At 38.1% G+C, this 27,276-nt stretch overlaps 1 protein-coding gene across 2 annotated transcripts in view; it reads left to right on the top strand.

The window, feature by feature from the left end:
• The window catches only part of EGF (epidermal growth factor), a 90,023-nt gene that overhangs the window by 34,387 nt on the left and 28,360 nt on the right, over positions 1 to 27,276 (top strand). The window contains exons 6-15 of one of the 2 annotated variants that reach the window (XM_045820289.1): positions 5,963 to 6,088; positions 7,289 to 7,411; positions 11,107 to 11,229; positions 12,129 to 12,254; positions 13,369 to 13,505; positions 15,889 to 16,037; positions 19,719 to 19,823; positions 21,264 to 21,487; positions 25,428 to 25,595; positions 26,277 to 26,426. In XM_045820289.1, coding sequence (XP_045676245.1) covers positions 5,963 to 6,088; positions 7,289 to 7,411; positions 11,107 to 11,229; positions 12,129 to 12,254; positions 13,369 to 13,505; positions 15,889 to 16,037; positions 19,719 to 19,823; positions 21,264 to 21,487; positions 25,428 to 25,595; positions 26,277 to 26,426 — 1,431 coding nt within the window. The remainder of the gene's footprint in view (positions 1 to 5,962; positions 6,089 to 7,288; positions 7,412 to 11,106; positions 11,230 to 12,128; positions 12,255 to 13,368; positions 13,506 to 15,888; positions 16,038 to 19,718; positions 19,824 to 21,263; positions 21,488 to 25,427; positions 25,596 to 26,276; positions 26,427 to 27,276) is intronic. The other variant, XM_045820290.1, reaches the window with a different exon arrangement.

The following is a 27,276-nucleotide window of genomic DNA, read 5'->3' on the forward strand; positions in this document are numbered from 1 at the left end:
CACTGTTGTCCATGTCTGTGAGTCCTTTTTCTTTTTTGCTTGGTCCCTCCATCCCCTAACCCACTCTTCCCATCCCCAGAGCTGTCAGCCTATTCTCTATCTGTCTGTCTCAGTTTCACTTGTTAGTTCAGTTTATTCACTAGATTCCACATATGAGTGAAATCACATGGTATTTGTTTTTCTCTGACTGGCTTATTTCACTCAGCATAATGTTCTTCAGGTCCATCAATGCTGTTGCAAAGCATAAAATTTTCTTCTTTCTCATGGCTGAGTAGCATTCCATTGTGTAAATGTCCCATAGTTGTTTTATCCACTCATGTACGGATGGACAGCTGGGCTGCTTCCAATCTTGGCTATTGTAAATAACACTGCAATGAACACAGGAGTGCTCATATTCTTTTGAATTAGTGTTTTGGGTTTCCTCAGATAAATTCCCAGAAGTGAAATCACTGAGTCATAAGGCTGTTCCAGTTTTAATTTTTTGAGGTAACTCTGTACAGTTTTCCCCAGTGGCTGTACCAGTCTGTATTCCCACCAACAGTACTAAAGGGTTTCCCTGTCTCCACATCCTCACCAGCACTTGTTTGTTGATTTATTGATGATAGCCATTCTGACAGATGTGAGGTGATATTTCATTACGGTTTTAATTTGCATTGCTCTGATAATTAGTAATACTGAGCATCTTTTCATATGTCAATAGGTCATCTGTATGTCCTCCTTGGAGAAGTATCTATTCATGTCTTTTGTCATTTTTTTAATTGGATTTTTTGGTTTTTTGGTGTTGAGTTTTATAAGTTTTGTATGTTTTATATATTAACCCCTTATCAGATGTGTCAGCAAATATGTTCTTCCATTGAAGAATTTTTTTCACATTAACTATACGAGAAGAATCTTTTATAAGAAAGGTAAATGCTTGATTTTACCCCATAATTTATCTGTTTTCAGAATAAGCATTAGTATAGCTTGCTGTGATGATCTTTCTCAAAGCATCTTTATAAACTCATGGATTTGAAACTATTTGACATGTTTTTATTCATTGCAGTTAATATCATTTGGACACTCAAATTGCACTATCTCTCTCTAGGAGGATCCCAAATTTGAGGCTTCCAGTCCTCATGGGAGAGATGGACAGTAGAGTCATCTCACTTGCACTCTCCCAGCAACTGCCCTGGGAGGTCTGGAAGCTGGGCTGAGGCTATGTCTGGGGTCATGAGAAGGACAGCTGGCATCATGCAGCCACTTCTGCTGTCAGGGAATGCAGTGGTTTTTGGGGTGGTGACAATGGGAGTGAACGATACACACCTTGCATTTTTCTTTTGTGCTATGGGCTGGTCAAACTGTCATGGGTGTAAATGGGTGTAAAACATAAATGACTGAGTGGGCCTGAGGGGCTCTTCTGAGAATCAAAAGCATTTCTTTAACTGCTTGGAGGCTGTTGATTTGTTTTCTCTCTGATTTTTAGAAAGGTTTAGATGATTAAGGATACCAAATAGATGAATGAATTTGGGCAGAGTGATTTTTTAAAACTATAATTAAGATAGATTTCCAGTAGCACCAAATGATCATACTTATATTTTTTTCCTTGTTATTTTCTAAAAGAAGAAACTTTTATATAATATAGTTTGGGAGGTTTCATGAGGAAGTCATTGATTTAGGAACTCACTAATGAGAAAGACAATAAATAAATAAAACAAAAATATAGCTCTGGGTCTTATAGAAAAATATATTATTTATATGTGTAATAATTTTATATGTATATATTATATATAACACATTGTATATAATTTATGAGGTCTTCCCAGAGGGTATCTAGCCATGTAATATAAAAAATAGAGACATTTATTGAAGATACAAGATACAGAAACATTGTACATAGGACAATGATGCCTCAGTCTCCAAAGTTCTCACACAGTTCTCTCAATCACCATCAGCTGCCCCATCGTATTTCTCTGAGTCTCATCAACAGTCTGAAATCTCTTCTCTTTCAGAGGTGACTTTAGCTTTAGGAGAATCCATAAGTAGCACTGCACTAAATCTGGGCTGCAGGGGAGTACGTCATCCAGGTGATTTGATGTTTTGCCAAAAACTTTGTACAAGATGTGATGAATGAGTGGTTGCACTGTCATTGTTGTGATGAAGCTGACAGTCACTAGTTGCCCATAGCTGAGGTCTTCTGCATCATCTGAATAGTTTCCATAGAGGAATGTTCAAGCTTAATGCAAAATTTGATGCAGATTCATTGCTCTACTTGCCCAGTCATTTTGACTGCAATGACCACACAGTATACGTGCTCACCCCCACTGACTAGTACGGTGAAGTTGTCATTGTTCACACATGTGCATTCCAGTCCACTTTCCTTGGCTGCCAGGTTACATCAATGTTGCACAAACCGTTACATTAAGACTCAACATAATCAAAATACCAAAGGTCAGAAATAAAGAGAGAATCTTAAAAGCAGCAAGAGAAATTCAATTAGTCACCTACAGGGGAGTTCTCATAAGGCTTCTAGCTGATTTCTCAAAAGAAACTTTTCTGGCTAGAAGGAATTGGCAAGAAATATTCAAATCATGAAAAGGTGGGACCTAAAGCCAAGATTGCTCTACCCAGCAAAGTTATCATTTAGAATCAAAGGGCAGATAAAGAGTTTTCCAGTCAAGAAAAAACTAAAAGTGTTCATCATCACCAAACCATTATTATATGAAATGTTAAAGGGGCTTATTTAAGAAAAAGAAGATCAAAACTATGAACAATAAAATGGCAATAAATACATATCTATCAACAATTGAATCTAAAAAACAAACTAAGCAAATGAGAAGAACAGAGACAGAATTATGGATATGGACAGCATTTTGATGGTTGCCAGTTGGGAGGGGTATGTGGGGGAAAGGGTGAAGAGGTGAGGAGATTAAGAACTACAAATATGTGGTTATAGAATAGCCATGTGGGTATAAAATACAGTATAGGAAATGAAGTAGCCAAGGAACTTACATGCATGACCCATGGACATGAACAATGGTGGAGGGATTGCCTGAGGGAGTTGGGTTGTGCTTGTGGAGGAAGGCAAAGGGGGAAAAAATGAGGACAACTGTAATAGCATAATCAACAGAATACAATTAAAAAAGAATTCTTCCTTTGCATTCTCAACCTGGCTAACTATTTGGCACAAGATGGCTAGCTTTCAGTCCATCTCAGCTTTTGACATACCTTCCACACTAAGCTTAATCATTTCTAGCTTTTGTTTTAAAGTGAGGCCATTGTAGGGATATTAACTAGCCTAATTTCAATATTGTTATGTCTCAGGGAACAGGGTGGCCCAAGGGGAGGGAGGGAGATGAAGAACAGCCAGTTCAGCCAGGCAGCCAGAACACAAACAACATTTATCAATTAAGTTCACTGTCTTACTGTAAACAATTAAAATAGTAACATCAAAGGTCACCGATCACAAATCATATAACAAGTATAATAATAATGAAAAAGCTTGAAATACTGTAAGAATTATCAAAATGTGCCAAAGAGACATGAAGTGAGCAATTGTTGAAAAAACAGCACTGACAGGCTTGCTCAACACATGGTTTCCACAAACCTTCAATTCATTAAAAGCCCCAATATCTGCAAAACACAATAAGGTGAGCACAGTAAACTGAGTTATGCATGGTAAAGAGATAGGGTCTGCAACTGGAAACCTTGAGCTTGAGTCCAATTCCTACCCCTTATTACCTGTACATGATCCTTAAGATTCTATTTTTTAATCAGTAAAATGGAGGTTAGTATTTGCTCTACATAGCTCAAGGGCTTGCTATGAAAATCAAATGTGATCATGTAAATGCTTTATAAATGTTCAAATTTTTTATTGCATATGCTATATATTGGGGGTGCTAAATATTTAGTTACAAGAATGATTAGAGCGAATGGGTTCAAATGAAAGAGACTAGGGAGGTTTTGTGGATGAGGCAAGCAGAAAGCAGGTGTGATCAGTGGAGGATAAGGGATCCCATGCGCACTGTTTCAGAACTGGGCCAGGGTAAAATCTATAGATTCATCCGGCTGTAGTAAAGCTCCTGAGAGCCTGTGTTAGTCAGACAGTTACTGAAGGAACAGTTGGTAGTGGACATTAAACTCCATGATTAGGAGCTTTAATTTGATCTCAAAGCTAATTAAGCCCCACTGTCGGGCTCTGAGAAGGGGTATTATCTGAGGTCAGCAAAAGCATTCTGAATGCCAGCCTCGGCCTAATTTGAAGCTAAAGAACAGCAGAAGATTAGGTGATTAAACAAAAATATAGCCCTCAATCCTCTGTGTTTTGCCACTTCCTAAAATGACCTTTTATAGTGTTTAGTGTCTGAATTCAGGTCACAACATCAGTACATTTAGACAAAAATAGTGATTACTTTCCTGCCTATGCTCATCTTTGAAGGGTGATGTTTGTTATTAATAAGATCATTAAAACCATCAGTGGCATGGTACAGTGGAGAGGGTACTGGGCTAGCATAGTCTGACCATCTGTTTGAGTTCTATCTCTAAGGCAGACTGGAAATTGAGAGAAACCAAATGAAGGAATTAGTTGCAGGTGGCATAGGCACAGGTTTTTGCACATGTGTTCCAGGTGTCTGCAGTACACCTGTGTTGTACAAGGCACCGTGCTCAGTGGGACTATAAATGTGAATGGAGTATATACGTATGCCTTATTCTCAGAGTTTCATTCATTAATGGAATAAAGGCAAGTATACATAATTGTGATGATGATGGTGACGATGGTGATGATGATGATAAAAACACACTTAAAGGCAAGTGAAAGGTGGTAAAACAGTATCACCCTCCCAAAAAATTGGATTTGGATGAAGAAAAGAGCATTTCCTATACCCTAGATACTAATTATTTTCTTCATTAGTCAGTTTGAATCTCAATTAACATATCATAAATAGTAATTAAAGTCTGAGAATCTTTACAGGTATAAATTTAGAGGGATATACTAACATCTGATTCTGTATAGAACCATTAAAAACATTTTTTAAGCTAGAGATCTCAGAGAATGTCTATTTCAACACTTTAATTTCATGGATTAGGAAACTGAGGTCAAAAAGAAAAGTGATTCAATGTAAAAGGCAGAGCCAAGGAAGAGCTTGGTTTTCCTGATTCTTAGTCCAGTGGTCATCTATCATGCTGGGTTTGGAAAGATTTTTATAAGGGATATTTACAGGGAGAATAAAAGTTCAATTTTTTGTTGCCTCAAGAAAGCAATTGTACTTTGGTGCCACTAAAAGTCCAAATCAGACTTTCTGGATTTTTGTTGTTGTTTACTTGAAAGCTTCCCTTGAGGTCACCCCTTGCCAGAGCACTGGCCTCCATTTCTACCTGCATCCTGGGATCTGCCATCAGATTCAAGCTTATATCAGTACTTTTCAGAGCATTTTCACAAAGGTCTTATCATTATTAAAAATGATGGAGTAAGGAGTGCAATTTGAACAGAGATATATGTGTTACTAGATTAGCCCTTGACTCTGGCTCTGATAATCAAATGCATCACATTGGCCATTTGTTGTTCATTGTATTTGGGTAATTCAACCCAAGAAGCTACCTCATTAAGCAGATTTTACCATGTACCCTGGGCTATTTTGTAAAACATGGAATGCTGGAAGCAATAAACTCAGACATTTGAGATAAGACTTATCACACTGGTATTTATTAATTCTGAAAGATGTTCTTGAAATAATGATCCTAAAAACAGCTAAATATGTAGATCTGACCCATAAATATTACAGTTAAGAAAAGATATTCTTTTACAATTAGAAAAATAAATGGGTTTTGGAATGCTGTCGCATCCATCTACAGCAGGCTGACCCTAGAGCGGTGGCCCCCTGATGCTGTCGCAGGGAGATTAGCCTTCTTAAGAACCATGGTGGAACTGTGTATTTTCCCCTGTCAAAACATACCTTTACTTCAAATAAACCTTCTTCTCTTTTAGATCAGAAACTCTGCAAGCTGAGGGAAGGTAACTGCAGAAGCAGCGTGTGTGGGCGCGACCCCAAGTCCCATCTGTGCACTTGTGCGGAGGGATATGCTTTAAGCCAGGACGGAAAGTACTGTGAAGGTAAAGTGTGGTGGCTCTCTGAAGGAATGACCGCGGCCGCCCGTTAGTGGGCCCTCCAGAACTTTAATTTGAAATCAGTTTTATACCTCACCTTCTTTATCCAGAAAACAATTTTATCTGTCCTCCCTCAGTGTTTTTAGGATGACCCCTATTGGGGTCCTGGCCTGCAACCCAGGCTTGTGTCCTAGGCTGGGAATGAACCAGCAGCCCTTTGGTTCACGGTTCACAGGCCAGCACTTAATCCACTGAGCCACACCAGCCAGCCCTGCCCCATTCCCCATGTTTTAAAAGCCTTTGTAATACTTTCAGGTCTTTTTTGTATCTTCAATTCTTGGATCAACTGCTTTCAGAGGCTACTCAGAGGTTAACATTAGACAGGGTTTCTCTAAAGTGGACTCCATGGACCTCCGTGGGTTTGACTGTGTGCAAAATGTCAGTATTTTCAAATATTTTAGGGAAGCAGTTCCATAGCTGTCAATATTCTCAAAGAGTATGTGACGCCACATCTTATCCCAAGGAGGTCTAGTGCGAATCTGGAGATATTGGGAAGCAGGCTGGCCATCTGGGCTCCTCCTATTTGAGACTCCAGGCCACAGTTAATGAACCCAGCACGAACACGGGTCCTTTCTCCAGTAAGCTACTGATGACAAGAATCCAGTGGAAGTAATTGGGGTGAGATATTAGGTAAATGTGACACCTACACATTAAGTATAGTCCCCTGCTTACCTGGGACTAGTCAGAGGGAGCCATCCCATAGGACAGTGACCTGAAAGGCTGGGTGTCAGCCAGAAGGAAGCTGCAGAGTGTGCCCACCTTCAGGTGAGGGCTCCTGTCATCTTTGAGAGGCTGAATGTTCTACTCCCTCTCTGTCAGCAGAGCAGGAATGTTCTATTCTTGTCAAGAACAGTCAACAGTTCTGCCTTAGCTGGCTTTAAGTTGCTATATCTTTTCAGGGGAAATTGTACTATTTTTTTCTCAAGGGTAATTCTATATTTGAAAGTTTAAACTATGACAGAATAAAAATGACTTTCATGGTAATTGAACTGACTTATTCTCACCCTTTGCTAGAGTAGCAAATAGAGCTTTTCCATGGTCAGGTACAGCAGATATAAGTGAGAACTATTTGGGGCTGACTTATTACGGATACTACAGTTTATTTTCAAAAGTAACCATCTGTGTTTTGCTGTTGTCATTGTGTAGATGTCAATGAATGTGCCTTTTGGAATCATGGCTGTACTCTTGGGTGTGAAAACATCGCTGGATCCTATTATTGCACATGCCCTGTAGGGTTTGTTCTGCTTTCTGATGGGAAACGGTGTCACCGTAAGTCACGACAAGTATTTATTGCGTTATTTCCTTCGTGTTCACTGACATTTCTGAGGTGGCTATGGGCTGGGTTGATGGTCCTGTATCAGCAGTCTGCATCAGAGTTGCCTTAGAGTTTATTTTGTGTTTGTTTCTTTTTAAACATGAATCACTGGACTGTACCCCACACCTAGTAAATCAAAAGCTCCAAGGTTGGGAAACAAGTTTCTTTATCCATTTTTATGATATTTTATTATACAGGGTAGAGCAAAAGTAGGTTTACATTTGTTTGTATGGAAAATAATACAGCCCTGACTGCTGTGCCTCAGTTGTTGCGAATAAATGTTTTCTAGTTTTTCAGGTAGATACCCAGAGGATGGATTGCTGGATCTTATTGTAACTCTTATTTTTAGTTTTTTGAGGAGTTGCCAGTATTCCATAGTGGTGTACTAGTTAACATTCCTTCTAGCAGTGAAAGACGGTTCTTTCTTCCCTACAACCTCTCCAGCACTTATTACTTGTCTTGTTGATAATGGCCATTCTAACAGGTAGTTTAACATTTCCCTAATAGTTAGTGAGGTTGAACATCTTCTCGTATATCTGATAGCCATTTCTATGTCTTCTTGGGAGAGGTGTCTGTTCAGGCCTCTGACCATTTTTCAGTTGGATTATCTGTTTGTTTGGTGTTGAATTGTATGAGCTTTCTATATATTTTGGATATTAACCCCTTGTCTGTGCTGTTGTTTGCAAATAACATCTATCACTCACTTGGTTGCTTTTTTTTGTTGTTGTCAGCTTCTTTGCTGTGCAGAAACTTTTTAGTTTGATATAGTCCCATTCATTTACTCTTGCCTTTACTTCCATTGCATTTGGGGTCAAATTCATAAAATGTCCACTACAACCAAGGTCCATAAGTTAGTAGCTATGTTTCTTCTATGTACTCTATTATTTCAGAGCTTATATTTAAGTCTTTGATCAATTTTGAATGAATTTTTGTACAGGGGGACAAGCTGTAATCTGGTTTCTTTTTTTTTTTTTGCATGTGGTTTTCCAATTTTCCCAGCACCATTTGTTAAAGAGACTTTCTTTTCGCCATTGTGTGTTTTTGGCTGTTCACTTTTTACAATGAATTGGAGGTGAGAGTTGACTCCAGTGACTTTTTGTCTTTTTTTCAGTCACCATCTTCCTGCCTTCCTTCTGTGCAGGACCTCCACCGACCAATGGCATGCTGAAGCTGCCAAGATGGCTGGGGGAAGGGCAAGAAAGAGCCCAGCTGTCTCTCAGGGATGGTTGCAGCAGCCATTACCAATCACTTCCTAGATTCATTATTTCTTTTTCTTTCTGAAGATTTTATTTATTTATTTTTAGAGAGAGGGGAAAGGATGGAGAGAGATAGGGAAACATCAGTCTGCTGCCTCTCATACACACCCCATCCAGGGATTGAACCCACAACCCAGGCATATGCCCTGACAGGGAATAGAACCAGCAACCCTTTGCTTTGAGGAACAATGCCCAGCCAAATGCACCACACTGGTCAGGGTTAGATTTATTATTTCATCAAGGATTTCAAATGGTGATAGCTAGTTCTAATATTAACTCTTATTTATTAATTGGAATACCTTTTTAAAGAAAAGTTTCATTAACTATTTGATTACTGCAAGGTACAATTCATACAGTTAAGATAGGATAAATATTGGATTTGCAACAATTTTGATGTGTCTCCACCCATTGTGGTTATTATCCTTACTGCTGAGCAAACCATTTCCTTTTGTCCAGTAGGAGCTTCTGAAAATGGGTTCCTGACCCCAGTAGTCTTTGACAGTTTCCTTTTTATCTGTAGCACATATTTTCCAGGCTTGTCTTGTATATTCTATGTCCTAGACATGAATTTAGCAATCTCTGAAGGTATACCGCTTCCTTTAGATAAGAAATTATATGTAGAGAACATAATCTACTACTATCATTATTTCTAAATCTTTTTGGAATCAGAGCTAGGAATGCACTGTTGTTTTTTAAGTGTGTTATGAGTTGATATGAATATTTTCAACTCCAATTTAGAATTGCGTACTCAGATACCTTCTTACAGAATTCTTATAGAGTCTACAAGTCTAGTAAGTAGAAAGGAAAAGCTAAGTAGAAATGTAAGATGATGTATATTGTCTAGATCTGCTTCAGAGATGATGGAGCATAGGCCAGTCTGGATCTCAATGTGCTTATGAAATCAGTCACATAAAAATGGATAAATGGTAATGAATTTCTTGGGAAATACCTATGACCTTTGTGCCTGTCTTTGGAACTTGCCCTCCTTCTAAAACCATGTAGTTTACCTGTTGGTCAATATACTCAAGTGCGTGATGTTAGAAGTTATGGAGTCCACTGTGTGCCAAGCACGACACATACAATCTCATTTGATTGTCCAACTTCTAGAACTTCTATAGTGTGTATTTTACTTCATAATATTTGATTTACTTGGAATTTATTTTGTTGTATACTATAGAATAGGAATTGAACTTTTGCCCCAAGTCATTACTCAGTTATTTCTTTATCCATTTTTATGGATCCATTTATTGGATCATCTTTCACATGCTCAATGATTTAAAATATTGGGTTGGCAAAAAATCAATCCAATATTTATTGTTTCTGTAAAATAAAAGACACATTTTTCATTTCATGAAGAATTTTATTGATTTGGATATTTTAAGTATATCAGCTATCTGCCACTATTGGCTTCTCGTGTGTAGAGGCCAGAGGTGCTGCTAAACGTCTCCCAGTGAATCAGATAGCCCCATAGCAAAAAATTATTTGGCCAAAATGTCAGTAGTATCAAGAAACTTCACAAACTACTTTTGACATGTTTGATCAGTCATAGCACCTTCTCCATACACTGCACAAATCTTTTTTTTTGTGTTTCAGTTGCATTTTACCTTTCTGAAAGTAATAAAGCATAATATGCTGAAATAGTTGCATATCTTCTTCCATCTTCAATATTAAAATGTCTGCATGAAAATCCACTGATTTTGATGTTTTTTTTTAAAGCACACTGATATGACAGGTGTCACAATACAATCTACCAAAGTTGTTAAGTTGTTTCAAATGAAGTTAAAGACAACTAAGCACTACTAAAGCCATTGTATGGAAAAAACATAATGAACTTTTTGGCCAACCCAATACTTTAATCACATGCTATATTCTTATGTGTACTTGAGTCTTTTCTAAAATAAGTTTTCTACTTGGTTTTAATATCCTTTCTGTCTCTTCCTATACTCATTACCCACTACTTTAATTATTGTTTCTTTATAATACATTTTGGTATTTGTTAAGAGTCTCCTATTATCTCCCTACACCTCACCACAGTTATATAATGTTCTTAGTTTTCCCTACACATAAAATTTGTTTTCCAGATGAACTTGAGAATCATTCACTCAAGTTCCATTTAAAATATTTTGGAATTTTGATGACTAATAACTTTAAAAATATTTGACATGAAAGAAACTTAGAGGAAACTAGAATCATTTTCCAAAATTAGGAATTTTTAAAAATGTTTCTTAGATTTGAAATTGTTTTCTTTCTTTTTATATCTTCATTATCACAGTAATTCATAAATGTTTAATTTTTACTTACTATTTTTAGGGTATATTTTAGTGGCAACTAAATTTACTCAGTTTCTACAATCTGATTGAACATTAATCATGACCTTATTCTTCATTAATTAGAATTAATTTCCTGTCCAAGCAATGCATCTGAATGCAGCCATGGCTGTGTTCTGACTTCAGATGGTCCCATGTGTTTCTGCCCAGAAGGCTCAGTGCTTGAGACAGATGGAAAAACATGTAGTGGTAAGTTTATTTACCATTTGTTTGTTTGAAAATATTTATTCCCTAAGTGATGGCTGAAATTTGCATATTACTGGCAAAGAAGAATAAATTTTCCAACATTACACATTGGAAGATATTTATGCAATGGATTAGCATAGATTTAAATTATATTTTTTTATTTGTTTGTTTTGTTTTTAAATAACACGGTGTGGAGGTTATGAGCCAGGACTTTGAAATCATACAGCCTTGAGGGAGCATTCCCAGTTACTGGCAGTAGTATTTTGGATTAGTCACTGCTCTCTCTTGGTCTCAGCTACTTCATCTGTAGAGGTTAATGATACCTGCCTCCTGGATTTGTAGCCAGGATTAAGCAGATGGTGGAAGCAAAGTACTTAGCCTGCTCCTCGCACCTTTAAATACCTCTTTTCTTTTATCTTCATAGACTAAGTGTATAGAGGGATAGATGTAACAGTAAATTAGCAGAAGACTTATGTGAGGCTTTTCAAAAATAAAAATAAAGAAAGCAAAAGAAGTCAAGAGGCCAAAAATGTGAGAAAGAAATAAAAATATTACTTACTAGGAAGAATTAGACCAATTGCTAAACTCATCAAAATGTATTTCGTATTCCAACCTGCTGCCAATGCACAGATTCTTGAACTCAGTGGTAGAACAAAAGGACAAGGGCCATTGGGGTGTGAAGGGTTAACTTCAAGGTGTTAGGTTACAGGGGAATGGGGTATACTGACATTTTGCTTCTAATCTCCGAAAAACAACTTGATTGCAGCAGTATGAATGACTGTGGAAGTGTTTTTAAAAATCAATATATACTTGGCTCATCTCAATATTCTGATAGATAATTGTTGTATTTTTTAATGATACAGCATCGTCACCTAGCATCATTACCTCATTGTTTTTTGTAGGCTGTTCATCACCTGATAATGGTGGATGTAGCCAGCTCTGCCTTGCTCTCAGCCCAGTATCCTGGGAATGTGGTTGCCTTCCTGGGTATGACCTGCAACTGGACAGAAAAAGCTGTGCAGCTTCAGGTTGGTGCTGTGGGTGTTTGCGTGTCTCTTTGCAAAAGTGTGTGAAGATAACAGTGCATTTAGAAAGATAGAGCATTAAATTGCTTTTTGCCTCTGGATAGAACATCTGATATTTTTATTTTTGGAAATGGGAACCAAATTACAAGTATTAATAGGATATATAATAAACTTATAAATAATAATCATGTTTTTGAGGAATATTCAGAAGTTAATTAGCATTCAGCAAAGACTTGCTATCAAGTGTGGTATTCCAGTATATGTGAAAGTCATGACCAGAATAGACTTCAACACTTTATAGTTAAGAGGAATTGAATAAATATTTGTTGATTGATTTGACTTTCAACTCTCCAGTGAATGTAATAATAATAATACTTCAACAAATTTTGTTTATTTTTCATGTCAAAATTTAATATAAAGTGGTATGCTTCAACTAGTTTTTCATCTGCTGATGTTACATCTCTTGTGTCCTCAACAGCCTTGGAAATCCTAGATTTATACCAAATTGATTTCATCTCTCCTGACATTTCATCATGCTTGTAATCTGGGATAGCACTAACATAATGATGAGCCTGCAGAGCTTGCTTTAGCCAGAGCTCAATACTCTGAACTTCCCAGGGCCTTGGTTAATATAGCATAATCTGAGCTCTGGAAATTAACAAGGGTCTTGTTATTAACTCAAATAATCATGCTTCCCTTTTAGAAGTGCTCAACCCAGAGAAGGGTATTTATTTGGACATGGATTAATGCAATCTGCTAATGTTAACATGCTTCAGTATGTGTGAATCAGGGAGATTACAGCACTAAAACACCTATCATTTAGTTCTGGTGTTAGTTATTTAATGCTGGCTCTTTCTCTAAGTTATTTGCATTTTAAAAGCAGGCCTCTAGACAGGGAGGAATCCAGTGATGAAATTCTGGCACTGTGTTACCTCACGGAAGAGAAACTCTTCCTGTCTGTCTTCCTCTGCCTGTCTTAACCAATACACACTGGTAGGAGAGTAGAAAACTACTGCAGAAATTAAGGAAGAGGGCACAATGAAAGGGAAAAGTCACAAGTGCCTCTTGGCTTTCAAGGCATATTTTAAATGGAACCGTATTTGAATTTGGTATTCAGGACCACAACCGTTTTTGCTGTTTGCCAATTCTCAAGATATTCGACACATGCATTTTGATGGAACAGACTATGTAACCCTGCTCACCCAACAGATGGGAGTGGTTTTTGCCCTCGATCATGACCCTGTGGAAAATAAGGTATGGTTTTGTCACTTGAACAGGTGTGGCCATGCTTTAAGAACAAAGTAGAGAATTTTTTCTTAACAGATGACCTGGGTTACTTGAAAATCCTCTGCTAAGCTCAAAACCCTTAGGCACAGAAAAATTTAAATATAGACATTGAAACATCATTTGAGAAATGTTAAGGATTTTCTGTTATCGTAACCCTGGTTCTTGATGTGATTCAGCCATTTTATTAGAGATGATTGAGCAGGATCTCAAGTTTAGTTTTGTTTCTGCACATGATGACAGTATCCTGGTCCAGCACCATACACGTGGTGAGAAGCCCATAAATAGGGAGGAATGGGAGGTTGGGGTGGGGCTTAGGAATTGTGAGTTAGTAATTTGCATTTGATATATGTCATTGAGGGAGGGAATTCAGTGGCCTCTTAACCATGAAAATCAGGAAACCTAAGTTTTATGGCTCATTTGAGAATAGTAGTCTAACTGATGAAATTATTTACATAATAATCACTTTTTTCATGAATTTTTTTTGTATAAAACTTAAAATTTTTACATTTTGAACACAATCAGCTGACCATGTGATCTTTGTTAGTTGTATTTGTGCTAAGTTAGAATGTGCTTAAATAATATGTTATAGCATATTTTGGGGATTTATCACCCATATGTATGAATTTACATAGTTATTAATTTCCCTCTATTCTTATTAGTTATTACTAGATTAATTCTTACAATTTTAAACCTTGTTCCTTTGTTTTTTCCTGATTTGAGGCAGTCTGGTAAATGGCCACAGATGAAGGAAGCAAACTGATTCTGTGTTTACTTGGTATAAGTAATGGCCAACTATAACTACTTTTGCAATAGAAGTTGAGTCATTAAACACTAGCGAACAATTCATCTTTCCTTTCCCTGAGCTGAATCTATATGACTCCATGGAAGAATTATATTAACAGAAAAAAAATTAATAGAAAAACTCAGTTCAAGATTCACTTATTACCAAACTGGTCTTTTTCCTTCACAGTATTTTTACAAGTAGGTGAAGAAGAAGTCTAGAATGAACTTTAAGTTGTATGGACGTTTTTAATTTTTCTGGTCAATGCTCTTATTTTCTTGGTTTTCAAACCGTGCTCCTAGGACCCGCGGTGTTCACACCACCTGGAGCTTGTTAGAACTGCAGACTCTCAGGTTCCACCCCGACCGCTGAAGCCGAGTCTTTGTCTTAACAAGATTCCCAGGGGATTTGTATGTCCATTCCAATTTGAGAAGCCATGCTGTAGTGGACTGCTTTTGAATATGAGAAGCACCCATTTTATATTATAAAATAGAGTCTCTTCTGTTTTATCTAGAAAGGTTTTAACCCATTATTTAATGAATTACCATTTTGTGAGTACTCTTATCGATTATAGGTTTATGTACATATGTGTACTCACAGTTAAAATCTCACATAAGCTGTTATTAAACTGTAAGCTTACCCATAGCGATTTTTAACATTCTCATGAAATACTTGTACCTATTTGATAGTCTGCATACTAGACTGAAAAAAACCTTTGTACCTGCAAGGTATGTTCTGTTCGATAATATCCAATATGGATTAATTAAAATGCAATTAGATAAAGTTAGAGATAAAAAAACTTTAGCAAATATTTAGCCTAACTTTATTATTTTTACAGTTGAAAAAATTGAGGCTCAGTGACCTGGCAAGGTAATCAAACAAGGAGGAGCCTGTGTCCCTTGACTTCAGTGAAGCGGAGTGCTGTGGGCTGTGCAGAGAGGACACAGCCCAGCATGCAGTTCCCATTAAACTGAAAGCCATTGCTCCCTTCCAGGCTGCAGGAGCCTAGTGTTCAAGTACAATGGCTTTGTTATTGACCAATGATCAAAGATGAATAAGTTCCCAGTCACAATAGAACTACGTGCCAGGCACAGGGCTAAGGAGGTTTTGTTGTTGTTGTTGCTGTTATTGTTTTGTTTGCTTGTTTGTTTTGATTGTAGACACTATTTCAGATGGTTCTCATTTCCCTCGTTCCCTTTTCCCTCTACACCAAGCCCCCAATCTCTACCCCAGTCTTCACCACATTGTTGTCTGTGTCCATACGTTATGCATATATGTTCTTTGGCTAATCTCTTCCAGTCTCCCCTAAGGAGTTTTATACATAAAACTAATGTACTTGGTATTATTATGCCCATTTTACCAATGAGGAGACTGAGACTCTGAGATATTTACTGACTTGCTTAAGTTTACAAGTATCTGGGAAGCAGCATAGTTGAAGTTCAATTGCATGTATATCTATGTCCAAAGCCAAGTTCTTAACAATTCCACTGTATGATACTCACCTCATTTGTATCACATATTCATTTTTTAAAACAAATCCTCCAGAAATGCCTGTGTTCTCTTTTGTAGATATACTTTGCCCATACGGCCCTGAAGTGGATAGAGAGAGCCAATATGGATGGTTCCCAACGAGAAAGGCTTATCGAGGAAGGAGTAGACGTTCCAGAAGGTCTTGCTGTGGACTGGATTGACCGTAAACTCTATTGGACAGACAGAGGGTATGTTCCTGTTAGCCATGTGGGATAGAAGTGATGAGATAGGTAATATTGCTGGCTTCATCCTCCACTTTGAACACAGGAAAATACCCCATATGTGCTGTGAGAGTCCACTCTCCTGCTTTGGAAAGAGAGGATGCTAACCTCAGAGTACCTCACAGGGCAGTGTTAGAGATGCTCTGGGCTGGAATGATATTTTTCCAGAGTCACTTAAAACCATAAAATGAAATGGTGGCTAATCTGAACATCTGGTACCCAATCAATCATGTTAAGTTAAAAGAAAGGAGAGTTAATTGTGGTTTCACATCTGTGAAATCAGCTGTGCCAACATGGAGGGAGAAGTCCCAGGAAACAGGTTTATATGCTTGCAGACAGGCTTTATATGTTCCAGAAATTCTCTTTTGGTCTGGATAACCCTTTGGAAATGGTGCATTTTTAAAAATGAGCCAGATGTATGATGTGATGTACAGTTATCAATAACATGGCATATCTATACCAGAGTGAGTATATTTTCACTCATTCTTTTGTTCTTTTAACCATACCTTCATTCTTTTATTCTTTGGGTGTTTATTTATTAACTGAAATGCTCCAGATACTGCATTAAGAACTTTATATCTATGATACCATCCAGGTCCCAAAAGATGTTTTTTCACCCCCAACTTAAAGATTGAAAAAATTGAGAATCAAAGAGGTAAAATAACTTTATCAAAGTCAAGCAGCCCACAGGTAGTGGATCTGGGATTTGAACTCAAGGACAACTTCCAAAACTTATGCTTTTAATAATCACTGACAGGTACTGCCTCCCCCTATCACAGTTGATTACAGTGTGCTCCACCCAGAGTCATATAACAAATGAAAGTCTGCTTCAGTTGTAATAATGCTCAAAATCATAATAATGGCCTCCTCTGTGTTGAACTGACTTAAAAGGACATTTAAAATGTCAGCTGTGCATAATAACAGAGCTTGTACACGGCTGTCCTCAGAAGCATAAATGCTGATCAGGACAGCAGATGTTAGTCGCTGTCAACCCCTCTAAGGGTGCCGGGTCTCCTCATATTTCCCACACTTGCTTGGCACCTCTAATTCTACCAGTGTTTGATTCACAGCACCGTGGGACCGACTGCCAAGGTGATGCCTTCAGGACATACACACAGGCAGCGCATCCCCAGAAGCAGTCCCTAGTTCACTGGCTTCAGTAATAACATGCCCTTCTTAAGTACTCTTTCCTCCAAAGGCAGCTGCTAAACGAAAACCTTTAATTTATCTGGAAATGAAAGGTTTATAGTTTGAAAACCTTGATATTAGCCAGAAATTGGATTTAAATAACTGAGATTCCAAGCTTGTGATACTAGATTATATGGTAACTCGTAACCAATAAAAGAACCAGAGTGGATGCTTCTAGTTTATATTGGCTTCAGAAAAGACAAGATTCAGATTAACACCTACCAACAGTAGGAAGGAGGCTAATTGATAATTTCACTGGCAATGCTATTATTTAGTACTAAGGAATCCTGATTCCTAAAGTCAATTGCCCAGTAAAAAAGAATCAAGAAGGGGAAAATATATATCTATTTGTTCATTCTTTTTGAGATAAAAACTACCATGAGGTAAAAGTCACTTTTCCAGTTTTCTGGATGGCCAACTCTCACCCTGGAAGGAGTGTAGGTCTTAGAGGGTCCCAGTGACATTGGGACCAGTCAGGGAGCGGACACAAAGAGAAAGGTGTTCCACTAGATTAAGGTTGTGCTTGAACTCCAGTGAGCCCAGTGTCTGCACTCCTCTTGGCTTTCTCATTGCCCACACTGCAGACTGAGATTTGCTTTCTGGCTGGATCACAGAGAAGTACAGTGTTGAGTGAACAGCTCCAGACTCAGGAGTTTATGTTGGTCTCAGTTCTCATCACCTGACCCCTGCCCAAAATAGTGAGAGTTGAGAGATGATGTCACAGTGAGCACAGAGCCAGTAGTCACAGGCAAGTTGCTTCAGAATGCCTTCGCTCCCAGCCAGGGAACAGGCACAGTGACAGTTGTGGCTGAGTGACTTCGACACATTGAGTTAAAAAATACCTTCTACCCAGCAGTACCCTTCCGACAACCACTTCATCTGGGAATAAAATTATCTTTTAAAAATGGCACTGGAATATAAGTGGTTTAAAAATTATCCACTGCCCTGAACTGAAAGCTTGTAAAGCACATTTGACCCAACACAGGTCCTGAGTCATCTTACCTTTACCTCCCTTCTGCATGTAGCCTGTGAGGAGGAATCTATAAAACCCCTTCCCCACCCAGTGGCTAGAAATAAGTGGCTCCAATAAGCCACCTGCAGAAGGTCTCCTTAGCATTTCATAGAATCAGACAGAAAGAATAGTCCTGCCTCATGCTTCTGGGCAAGGCTGCCTCATGCAGACATTACCTACAAGAACAAGGGGGTAAGCCCTTCCCAGATGTTTGCTGAATGACTTCAAGAAAGTTGTATTATCTAATTTGTAATAGGGAAACAGGGCCAGCAGGCAGCACACAAGAACAAGATAGGCCCTTTGCAGCTGTCTGTTGAATGGGTTAAAGATAGTTATACTCTCTAGTTTCAGTAGGGAAACAGGGAATGGGTAGCCCCTGGGGGGGAAGGGGTGCCACTCACACCCCTCTGCCTGTGGTCCTGTCTGCTCCAGAGACTGCTCAGAAGCCCAGGTTGCCCCACAGGCCCACGACAAGGTCAGTTTCACAGGATAAAAGTTCACATTTGATTCCACCTAGTTTTCTCCATCTTACTGCTACTGCCCTAGCTCAGTCACCATCATCTCTTGCCTGCCTTGTACCCTCCACACTAACGCCACAGTGGACTTTCTAACGTGAGATTATGACTATTCCACACTCATTTAGGTCTCCCAGACTTGGCAGCTGCTGAGACCTCTGCTTAGGGTGCTCTTTCCTTGTCTACTCACCTTCCTTCTCCCTCCCCACTCCCTCCCCGGATCTCCTGCTCAACTAGGAGGTCGATAAGGACAGAGACAGGCTATTGTGCCTCCAGTGCCTCAGCAGATCTCTGACATATACAGTAGTGCTTGCTCAGTAAATATTTGTCTGATAATAAAGGGTTGTTTCACAAATAAATGGAAGCATTAAGAAACAAGAATTTCCTCCTCTGCCTGATTCCAAAGAGTTATTTTTTTTTAATGTAAAGTTTAGCAAATAATAGCTTAGTACTCTTACTTTTCTAAGTATCCTGTGGGGAGAACGCTGAAGTCAACATAAATACCCTTTCCTGTCCTTATGCGGCTCTCTCTGTGGCCCTGGGAGACGTACTCTCTCTCCGCCCTGGGATCTGTGACCTCGAGGCTGGCTCCTTCTCCCCACTGGTGGCCCCTGGCTCCAGAGGAGATGACAGGTTGTGAGCAGAAAGGGGTGGTGGGATTTACACTACTGGCTTCATCCCTGCCAGGCCACTGACACAGTCCCCTCTTAACTTACCCTTCACTGTGCGTTTTCATCCCCTGGGGCCTATATTGACATTTGGTAAAGATGGGCATTTGGTCCTGATCTGGACGTGACTGTGTGTGTGCACACCACACAAGAAGGTAGTTCAGAATGCCTGTCTTTGCATGCAATAAGAAACAAGGAAACAGAGTATTTTTGTTTAAAAAATAAAGTTAATGTAACAAGCCCCTTTATATGACATACATTCTAGGAAATCTGTCATTGAAGGCAGTGATTTAAGTGGAAAACATCATGAAATAATCATTAAGGAGAACATCTCTCAGCCACGAGGAATCACTGTTCATCCAATGGCCAAGTAGGTACTTGTGAAATTCAGATGCCTTTCTGCAGCCGTCACATTTGAAATGTTAATGTCCAAAATCTGTACTAAGATGGCAGGTGGTCAGTGGAATCAGAAATGAAGAAAATCAACTAGATTTGTCCACATTTTCAGAAATGATGTGGCTACCATAATATCTTCATTATTAAATCTTTTCATTTTCTATTTTTATATGAAAATGTTGTCTAGATATCCTTTCATTTTATTCAAATTCAATTTCTTTCTGAAAAGAAAGGGGCTGTAATTTATTAATCAATTAGATATAAGCCCAATAAATTGCTTTCCTTAAAAGCTACATTATTGCATTCCTGAGTAGAAGAAAACATTTAGATTGTATGACTTATTAATTCTATTTAGAAAAATCATAAGATGAGTTTAAATGATCAGTCATTTTTAGATTTAGACAAGAAGAAATAAAAATCATGAAAGATTAGAAGATTCTATGTTGTTCAATATTAATTAGTGACAAATGTTGGTTTAGGTTCAGAGAATTAAGGAGAATCACCAGTTTCTTCCTACATTTTAAAAAACAAAGATAAAAATGAACTCTCTTTTATTACGATGGTCTATGAGAAATAATACATTGGTAATAATTGCTGTGCCTGGTGTGGCTCAGTGGATTGAGTGCTGGCCTGAAAATCAAAGGTCACTGGTTTGATTCCCAGTCAGGGCACGTGCCTCGGTTGTGGGCCAGGTCCCCAGTAGGGGGCACATGAGACACAACCACACATTGATGTTTCACTCTCTTTCTTTCTCCCTCCCTTCCTTTCTCTAAAATAAATAAATAAAATCTTAAAAAATAATAAAAATGTATATTGGTAATAATTGATCATTGATATGGAGCCAGCCACATGATTAAAAGAGTGAGAATATAACTATCTCTAAGCAGTCTAGAGAAAAGATACTGACCACACGAAATGTTTCCCAGCACTGTTATAGGATGTGATATGCAGAACTTAAAATTAACCAAGTTAATTGAGTACAGTATATGAAACTGGATAATAGATAAATATGCTCTTTCCCTTATGTTGCCATTTTACATATACAGTGAGTTTTAAATTTGCACAGCGGAGGGGCAAGCTAGCAAGATATTGCCTTTTGCAGCATGAAACACTAATTTAAGAGTATGCATTTGAATACATTTTCAGTTAGTTATATTCTGCAGTGTTTAAAATTAATAATTCCTTTTTTATCTAATGACCTGAGCCTTAGTTCATCAGTTCCTGTCCAACATGGTCTACCTATAAAATATAAGCTTTTGCTTTGGAAAAATTATTTGTTCAACATACAGTGCTATACTTCTTTCTTCTATATTGCTTAGTTTATCCTAAAGTGATTTAAATTGACATTCCCAATGATGAAAGAATGGGAGAATTTTGTGCAAATTTTATTTGTTGTATGCTTTCTTGATTAAAGGAGGTTATTCTGGACTGATATGGGGATTAATCCACGAATTGAAAGTTCTTCCCTTCGAGGCGCTGGCCGACTGATTATCGCTAGCTCTGGGCTGGTCTGGCCCAGTGGAATAACAATTGATTTCTTAACTGACAAGTTGTATTGGTGCGATGCCAAACAGTCTGTGATTGAGATGGCCAATCTGGATGGTTCAAAACGCCAAAGACTTGCCCAGAATGATGTAGGTGAGGCTTTTGGATGGGGGGGTTTCTTTATCTTACCTGAGAGTTGATGAGTGTTAAATATAAAACGTGTTTATATACACACGCACAGGGGCACACACACTCTTCACCACACAGTGAGACAGGAATGGGGACAAGCAAGCTGATAGACTTCTGCAAGGATTTATGAGCTCTGAGGGTTACCTGAACATTGAAATATTGGATAAAAAATCATGACCTATAATCACTTCTCTTTGCCAACTTTTCCAAAAGTCAGAAGGAAAATATTGAAATGTTTAAAACTTATTTAAGAATAAGAACTTGATTCAGCTGTTATCTTTAGGAAATGTCATTTTCACAACAGTGATAATATCACCCTCAGAGATTAGTGAATATCTGTTGATTGCAAAGATTAATATAGTTTTCCACTTTATATAATTTCAGATTTTACATGGGTTATCATGTGTGTATTTTCTTAAATATCTTTAAAACACTGTAGTTATTGTAACTGTTTAAAAAGAAGTACAAATGGCTCTGAGATTCACAGAAAGATTAATTTTTGACTCAGGGAATCTGCAAAAACATTTGAACTGGGCCATGCAGTAAATCAATGGTGATAAAACTGTGTCATTTGAAATGAGGCTGCAAAAATTGGCATCTGTATGTTAGTGTTGCCAAGATATGTGGATGAACTTAGTCCTGAATGTATTAGAGAGCCACCGCATATTCTCAAGCAGGAAGTATATATAAGGTTGATATTTCAGGATAACCACTTAGGTTTTCAATAGTATGAGAGTCGGATTGGAAATTTGGAGAGAAGGAAATTATTTACGAAACTACAAAGTTGTCCAGACGACAGCTAATGAAGGCGTGAGCTCGAATATTGCCATTGAACAGTAAAATGGAGAAGTAGAGTATTTTTAAAAAATCACTGTGAATAAAAAAATGAGAGCATTTACTAACAGATTGGAAATAGAAATGAGGGCCAAGGAGATGTTAAAGAGGCTTCAGAGCTTCATAAGCTGGTTGGTTGGGAAGATGAAACACATGGTTTCTTTTTCAAGGAAGAGGCTAACAATCTAATACTCTGTATAAGATATTTATTTTGTCCAGTCTCTGATTGTAGAGGTAATGAATTTCTAGATTTGTATTACACATTAAGAAAATGAAGATAAATACAACTGAAAATGTTACATACTTTTAAGTTTCTTTAAAAATTAGAGAGATGCTTCACAATAAGCCATAAGCTCATGTACAGTTCTAGACTTTACTCATCCATGCACATAACAGGTAATTATTGAGTCATTGTGGGAAGCAGATGTACAAGAAGAGTTACACAAATATTGTTCCTGTGAAGTCATTGGTCTATTTAAAAATTTCATCTGCCAGATAAATGTGAAATTATAGCTTTGATGTATGAGTGCCCTAAAGGATTTGAAATTTTCTAACCAGAATCTAAAGACATAATATTCTAAACCCAAACTCATGGCAGATATTTTTTTAAAAATAATTTGTATTATTACTCAAATCTGTGACAAATGTAACTTCTTATTAAAGGCCATTATCAAATAACTGAGAAGTTTTAAATATCTGAATAACTATTCCCATCACTACAGTGCCATCTATAGGTATGTAAATGGCAGTTTCTCAACTGCCAGTTCAAGACTTTTAATGTAAAGATTGAAGGAATTTATTCTTCATTTTAAATGCAATTGTGGCCCTTTCATAACCAAAAAAATAAGAAGTATTATGTCTAGTGTGGGTTTTTTATTGAAAAAGTATAACTAATTCTGACACAGGTTACAACATGGATGAACCCAGAAGACATTATGCTAAGTGAAGTAAGCCAGTTACAAAAGATAAATATTGTATGATTCCACTTATTGTGGTATCTAGAATAGTCTAATTCATAGAAACAGAAGGTAGAATGGTCTTCGTCAGGGACTGGGGAGAGGGAGAAATGAGAAGTTGTTGTTTAATGGGTGTAGAGTTTCAGTTTTACCAGGTAAAAAGTTTCTGGAATTTGGTTGCCCAACAACGTGAATGTACTTACCACTAGTGAACTATACACAGGCCAAGATGGTAAATATTGTGTCATTGGTTTTTTTTACCCAAATAAAAAACCAATAGCTATATAAAAGAATTCCTTTGCTGCATTTATGGCTTTAATTTGGGACAGTGAGCTGGAGATTACAATGAATCTTTTTAAAAAAATAATTTTATTTTAATTATTGTTCAAGTACAATTTTTTATCTTTTACTCCCATCCCAGCCCACCCACCCAGCCCTCCCCACCTCCCTCCCATTTCCACCTGCCCCTAGTTTTTGTCCATGTGTCCTTTATACTTGTTCCTGTAAACCCTTCCCCTTTTTCGCTGAAATTCCCCTGAAATTCTCTCCCCTCTCCCCTCTGAACACTGTCAGCCTGTTCTTTATTTCAGTGTCTTTGGTTATATTTTGCTTGTTTTCTTGTTTTGTTGATTAGGTTCCTGTTAAAGGTGAGATCATATGGTGTTTGTATTTCATCACTTGGCTTATTTCACTTAGCATAATGCTTTCCAGCTCCATCCATGCTGTCACAAAGGGTAGGAGCTCCTTCTTTCTTTCAGCTGCATAGAATTCCATTGTGTAAATGTACCATAGTTTTTTGATCCATTCATTTACTGATGGGCACCTAGGTTGCTTCCAGCACTTGGGTATTATAAATTGTGCTTGCTTAATGGCCCTGGTCAGTAATGTTGGGTGGAGACTCCCTGTCACCCAGAGAAGGCATTTGCATTTGCTGCCAGAAGAGGGAGACATTCATTCTAATCCACCAAATCCATCGTTCGTTTGCAAAGACTGGCCTGGGGAATGTGAGGGGATGTGATTAAAGCTTCTAAACTTGGGTGTCTTTAGCTTTAGTCTGTAATTACTTGACATGGTATATTACAACATTTCCTTGCTTACTAAATATTAGAAAATCTTATCTGAGCAATTTCAGCAGCAGGGAGAAGTGGGTTTAGTTGAGGTGGGGTCAGAAGGGCCAGCCTAGGGGTTGGTAGTGATGAAAATGGCAACAGCAGATAATAAATGAATTTCAAAGCACTTGGCTAAAAATGGAAGGAAAGAGACAAAAAGAAACCAGGAGGAGGAGTCAAGGAGATGAGGAAATTAAGATAGGAGAGACCTGAAGATATTTATTCATTAGTTGCAGGAAAGAAGCTAGTACAATGGAAAGAATGAAGATGTAAACGAAAGGGGTAATTGACTGAACAATGGCCTAGAGAAGCAGGACAGAGGACACCAGGAGCACAGGTCAATGGGTGAATACTAGAAAAGAGGTGAGATAGGAGAAGAGGTGGGCATCCAATGCAGGGAAATGTGTTGTTGGAGCTGGGAGTTTGAGGAAATTGTTATTCAGTTACCTTAAATTTTTAAGTATCCTTACAGCAACTGTGAATTAGTGTACTACCTATTCCTGCCATTCAAAAGCCAAGGAACTGAGAGCAAAGAGGGGTATGATTATTTGCTGAAGTTTAGTCTATAAATAGTGACAGAATCACTGAACACAAATGTTGGTCAGTGATTCTTATCTTGCTGCTGTTGCAGGGTGGGTCCAAAGTAGGTTTACAGTTCTTCGTAAAGAAAATAATACAACAATTAATAAGTGATAATACAAGAATAAACTGTAATTTTCGTACTCACAACTATAAATCTACTTTTGCCCCACCCTGTATTTCCATGAGGCCACGTTCCCCAGTTTTCTGAATGCTGGGTGACAATGGGCTTTTCGAGGGCTTCACACCACCAGGCTTCCATTCTGAGACGAGGTTGCCCTATCAGGTTGGTGGCTCATACCTTGCTTAGCAGTTACATTAAATAATTGATTTAGTCTAGGGATTGCATGAACATTTCAAGCCTGTCCTTTTAAACATATTCATGGCAAAGACAAGACGTATGTAATGGATTGGAACTGCTTCCAGGTCACCCATTTGCTGTGGCTGTGTTTGAGGATCACGTGTGGTTCTCTGACTGGACTGTGCCATCGGTAATAAGGGTGAACAAGAGGACTGGCAAAAACAGGGTACGTCTCCGAGGCAGCATGCTGAAGCCCTCATCACTGGTTGTAGTTCATCCATTGGCAAAACCAGGTACACTGGACATGTTACACAGTCTTTCTTTGACTGGAATCTACAACTATTTTAATTGTTTGATCACAAGGGAGGAGGGGAGATTTTGCAGTTCTCACTAATCTAGGTGGATGTTAAAGTTTCCTGAGATTTGTATGTTGTTTAAAGTAAAACTTTCTGGTAGTAAATTTGGGCTTTAGTCTTCCAGTCTCATTTTTCCCTTCCTGGACAGCTGTTACTTATGTGGTCCTTTTAAAAGACTCTTGTGTTAAAGGAACTAAGGGTGGGGGTGGGGATGGACAATTTAGACATCTGCAATGGAAGCTTCAATCTACACTGGGGCCTTTCTCCACTCCCTGACAGTGCCAGGGAGTGAGGAGGCATCTAGTCATTTATAGTAACTCTTCTTTCCTGGCTGCCCTTTGTCAATTTGACTAGATCATGAGCTGGGAAATAGGAATCTCATCTGCCTAAAGAGCTTCTTGGACAAATGTACTGATTATACTTAAATAACTCGTAAGGTAATAACATTCTGAGCTAATCTTAATGGCTCCTTATAGGAACTCTTCTGAAATAGCTCTTGATATGGGCTCCACTTATATACACCAAGTTTCTTTCCCCAAAGCTGTACACTGTGATTTGTATCCAGGGCACTCTTTTGATCTACAAGCCCTTCTGTGAACGCATCTCTTCCTCCACTAGGGGCAGATCCCTGCTTATATCAAAACGGAGGCTGTGAACACATTTGCAAAGAGGAGTTTGGAACTGCTCAGTGTTCATGTCGTGAAGGTTTTGTGAAAGCCCCAGATGGGAAAATGTGTCTGGCTCTAAATGTCCATCAGATATCAACAGGTAATATAATAAATTATGTGTCTTACCTTGGCTCAGGAATATAGTTTTATTCTACATTGAACCTTATGCACTTGCTGCTCTTTAATATTTTGTGTACTAAAAGCTCCTCTGATTTTAGGGATGCCAAGTGTTTATTTTTCCTCTGATGAGTATGGGCTTCTTTTTTAAAAAAAATTCACCACAATTTTTTAATTGTATTTTTTCCATTCTCCTACTTATACCTCCTCCCCTGCAATCACCACACTGTTGTCCATGTCCATGAGTCCTTTTTCCTTTTTGCTCCATCCCTCCACCACTTAGCCCCTTCATAACTGTCATACTGCTCTCTATTTATGAACTTGTCTCTATTTTGCTTGTTAGTTCAGTTTGTTCATTAGATTCCACATATGAGTGTAATCATATGGTATTTGTCTTTCTCTTACTGGCTTAAATAAGCCAGTCAGCATAATGTTTTCCAGGTCCTGCTTATATCCACGCTGCCACAAATGGTGAAATTTTCTTTTTTATGGCCAAGTAGAATTCCACTGTGTAAATGTCAAATAGTTGTTTTATCCACTCATCTACTGATGAGGACAAGGACACTTGGGCTGCTTCCATATCTTGGCTATTGTACATAACACTGCAGCGAACACAGGGGTGTTTATGTTCTTTTGAATTAATGTTTTAGGTTTCTTCACATATATTTCCAGAAATGGGATTGCTGGATCAGAAAGCAGATCCATTTTAAACTTTTTGTGGTATCTCCACATTGCTTTCCACAGTGGCTGCACCAGTCTGCATTTCCACTAACAGTGCACTAGGGTTTCCCTTTATTCACATCCTTGCCAACACTTGTTGTTCATTGATTTAT

This window comes from Phyllostomus hastatus, unplaced genomic scaffold (genome assembly GCF_019186645.2).
Source record: "Phyllostomus hastatus isolate PE091 unplaced genomic scaffold, TTU_PhHast_1.1 phas_scaffold_39, whole genome shotgun sequence".
Taxonomy (NCBI): Eukaryota; Metazoa; Chordata; class Mammalia; order Chiroptera; family Phyllostomidae; genus Phyllostomus; species Phyllostomus hastatus.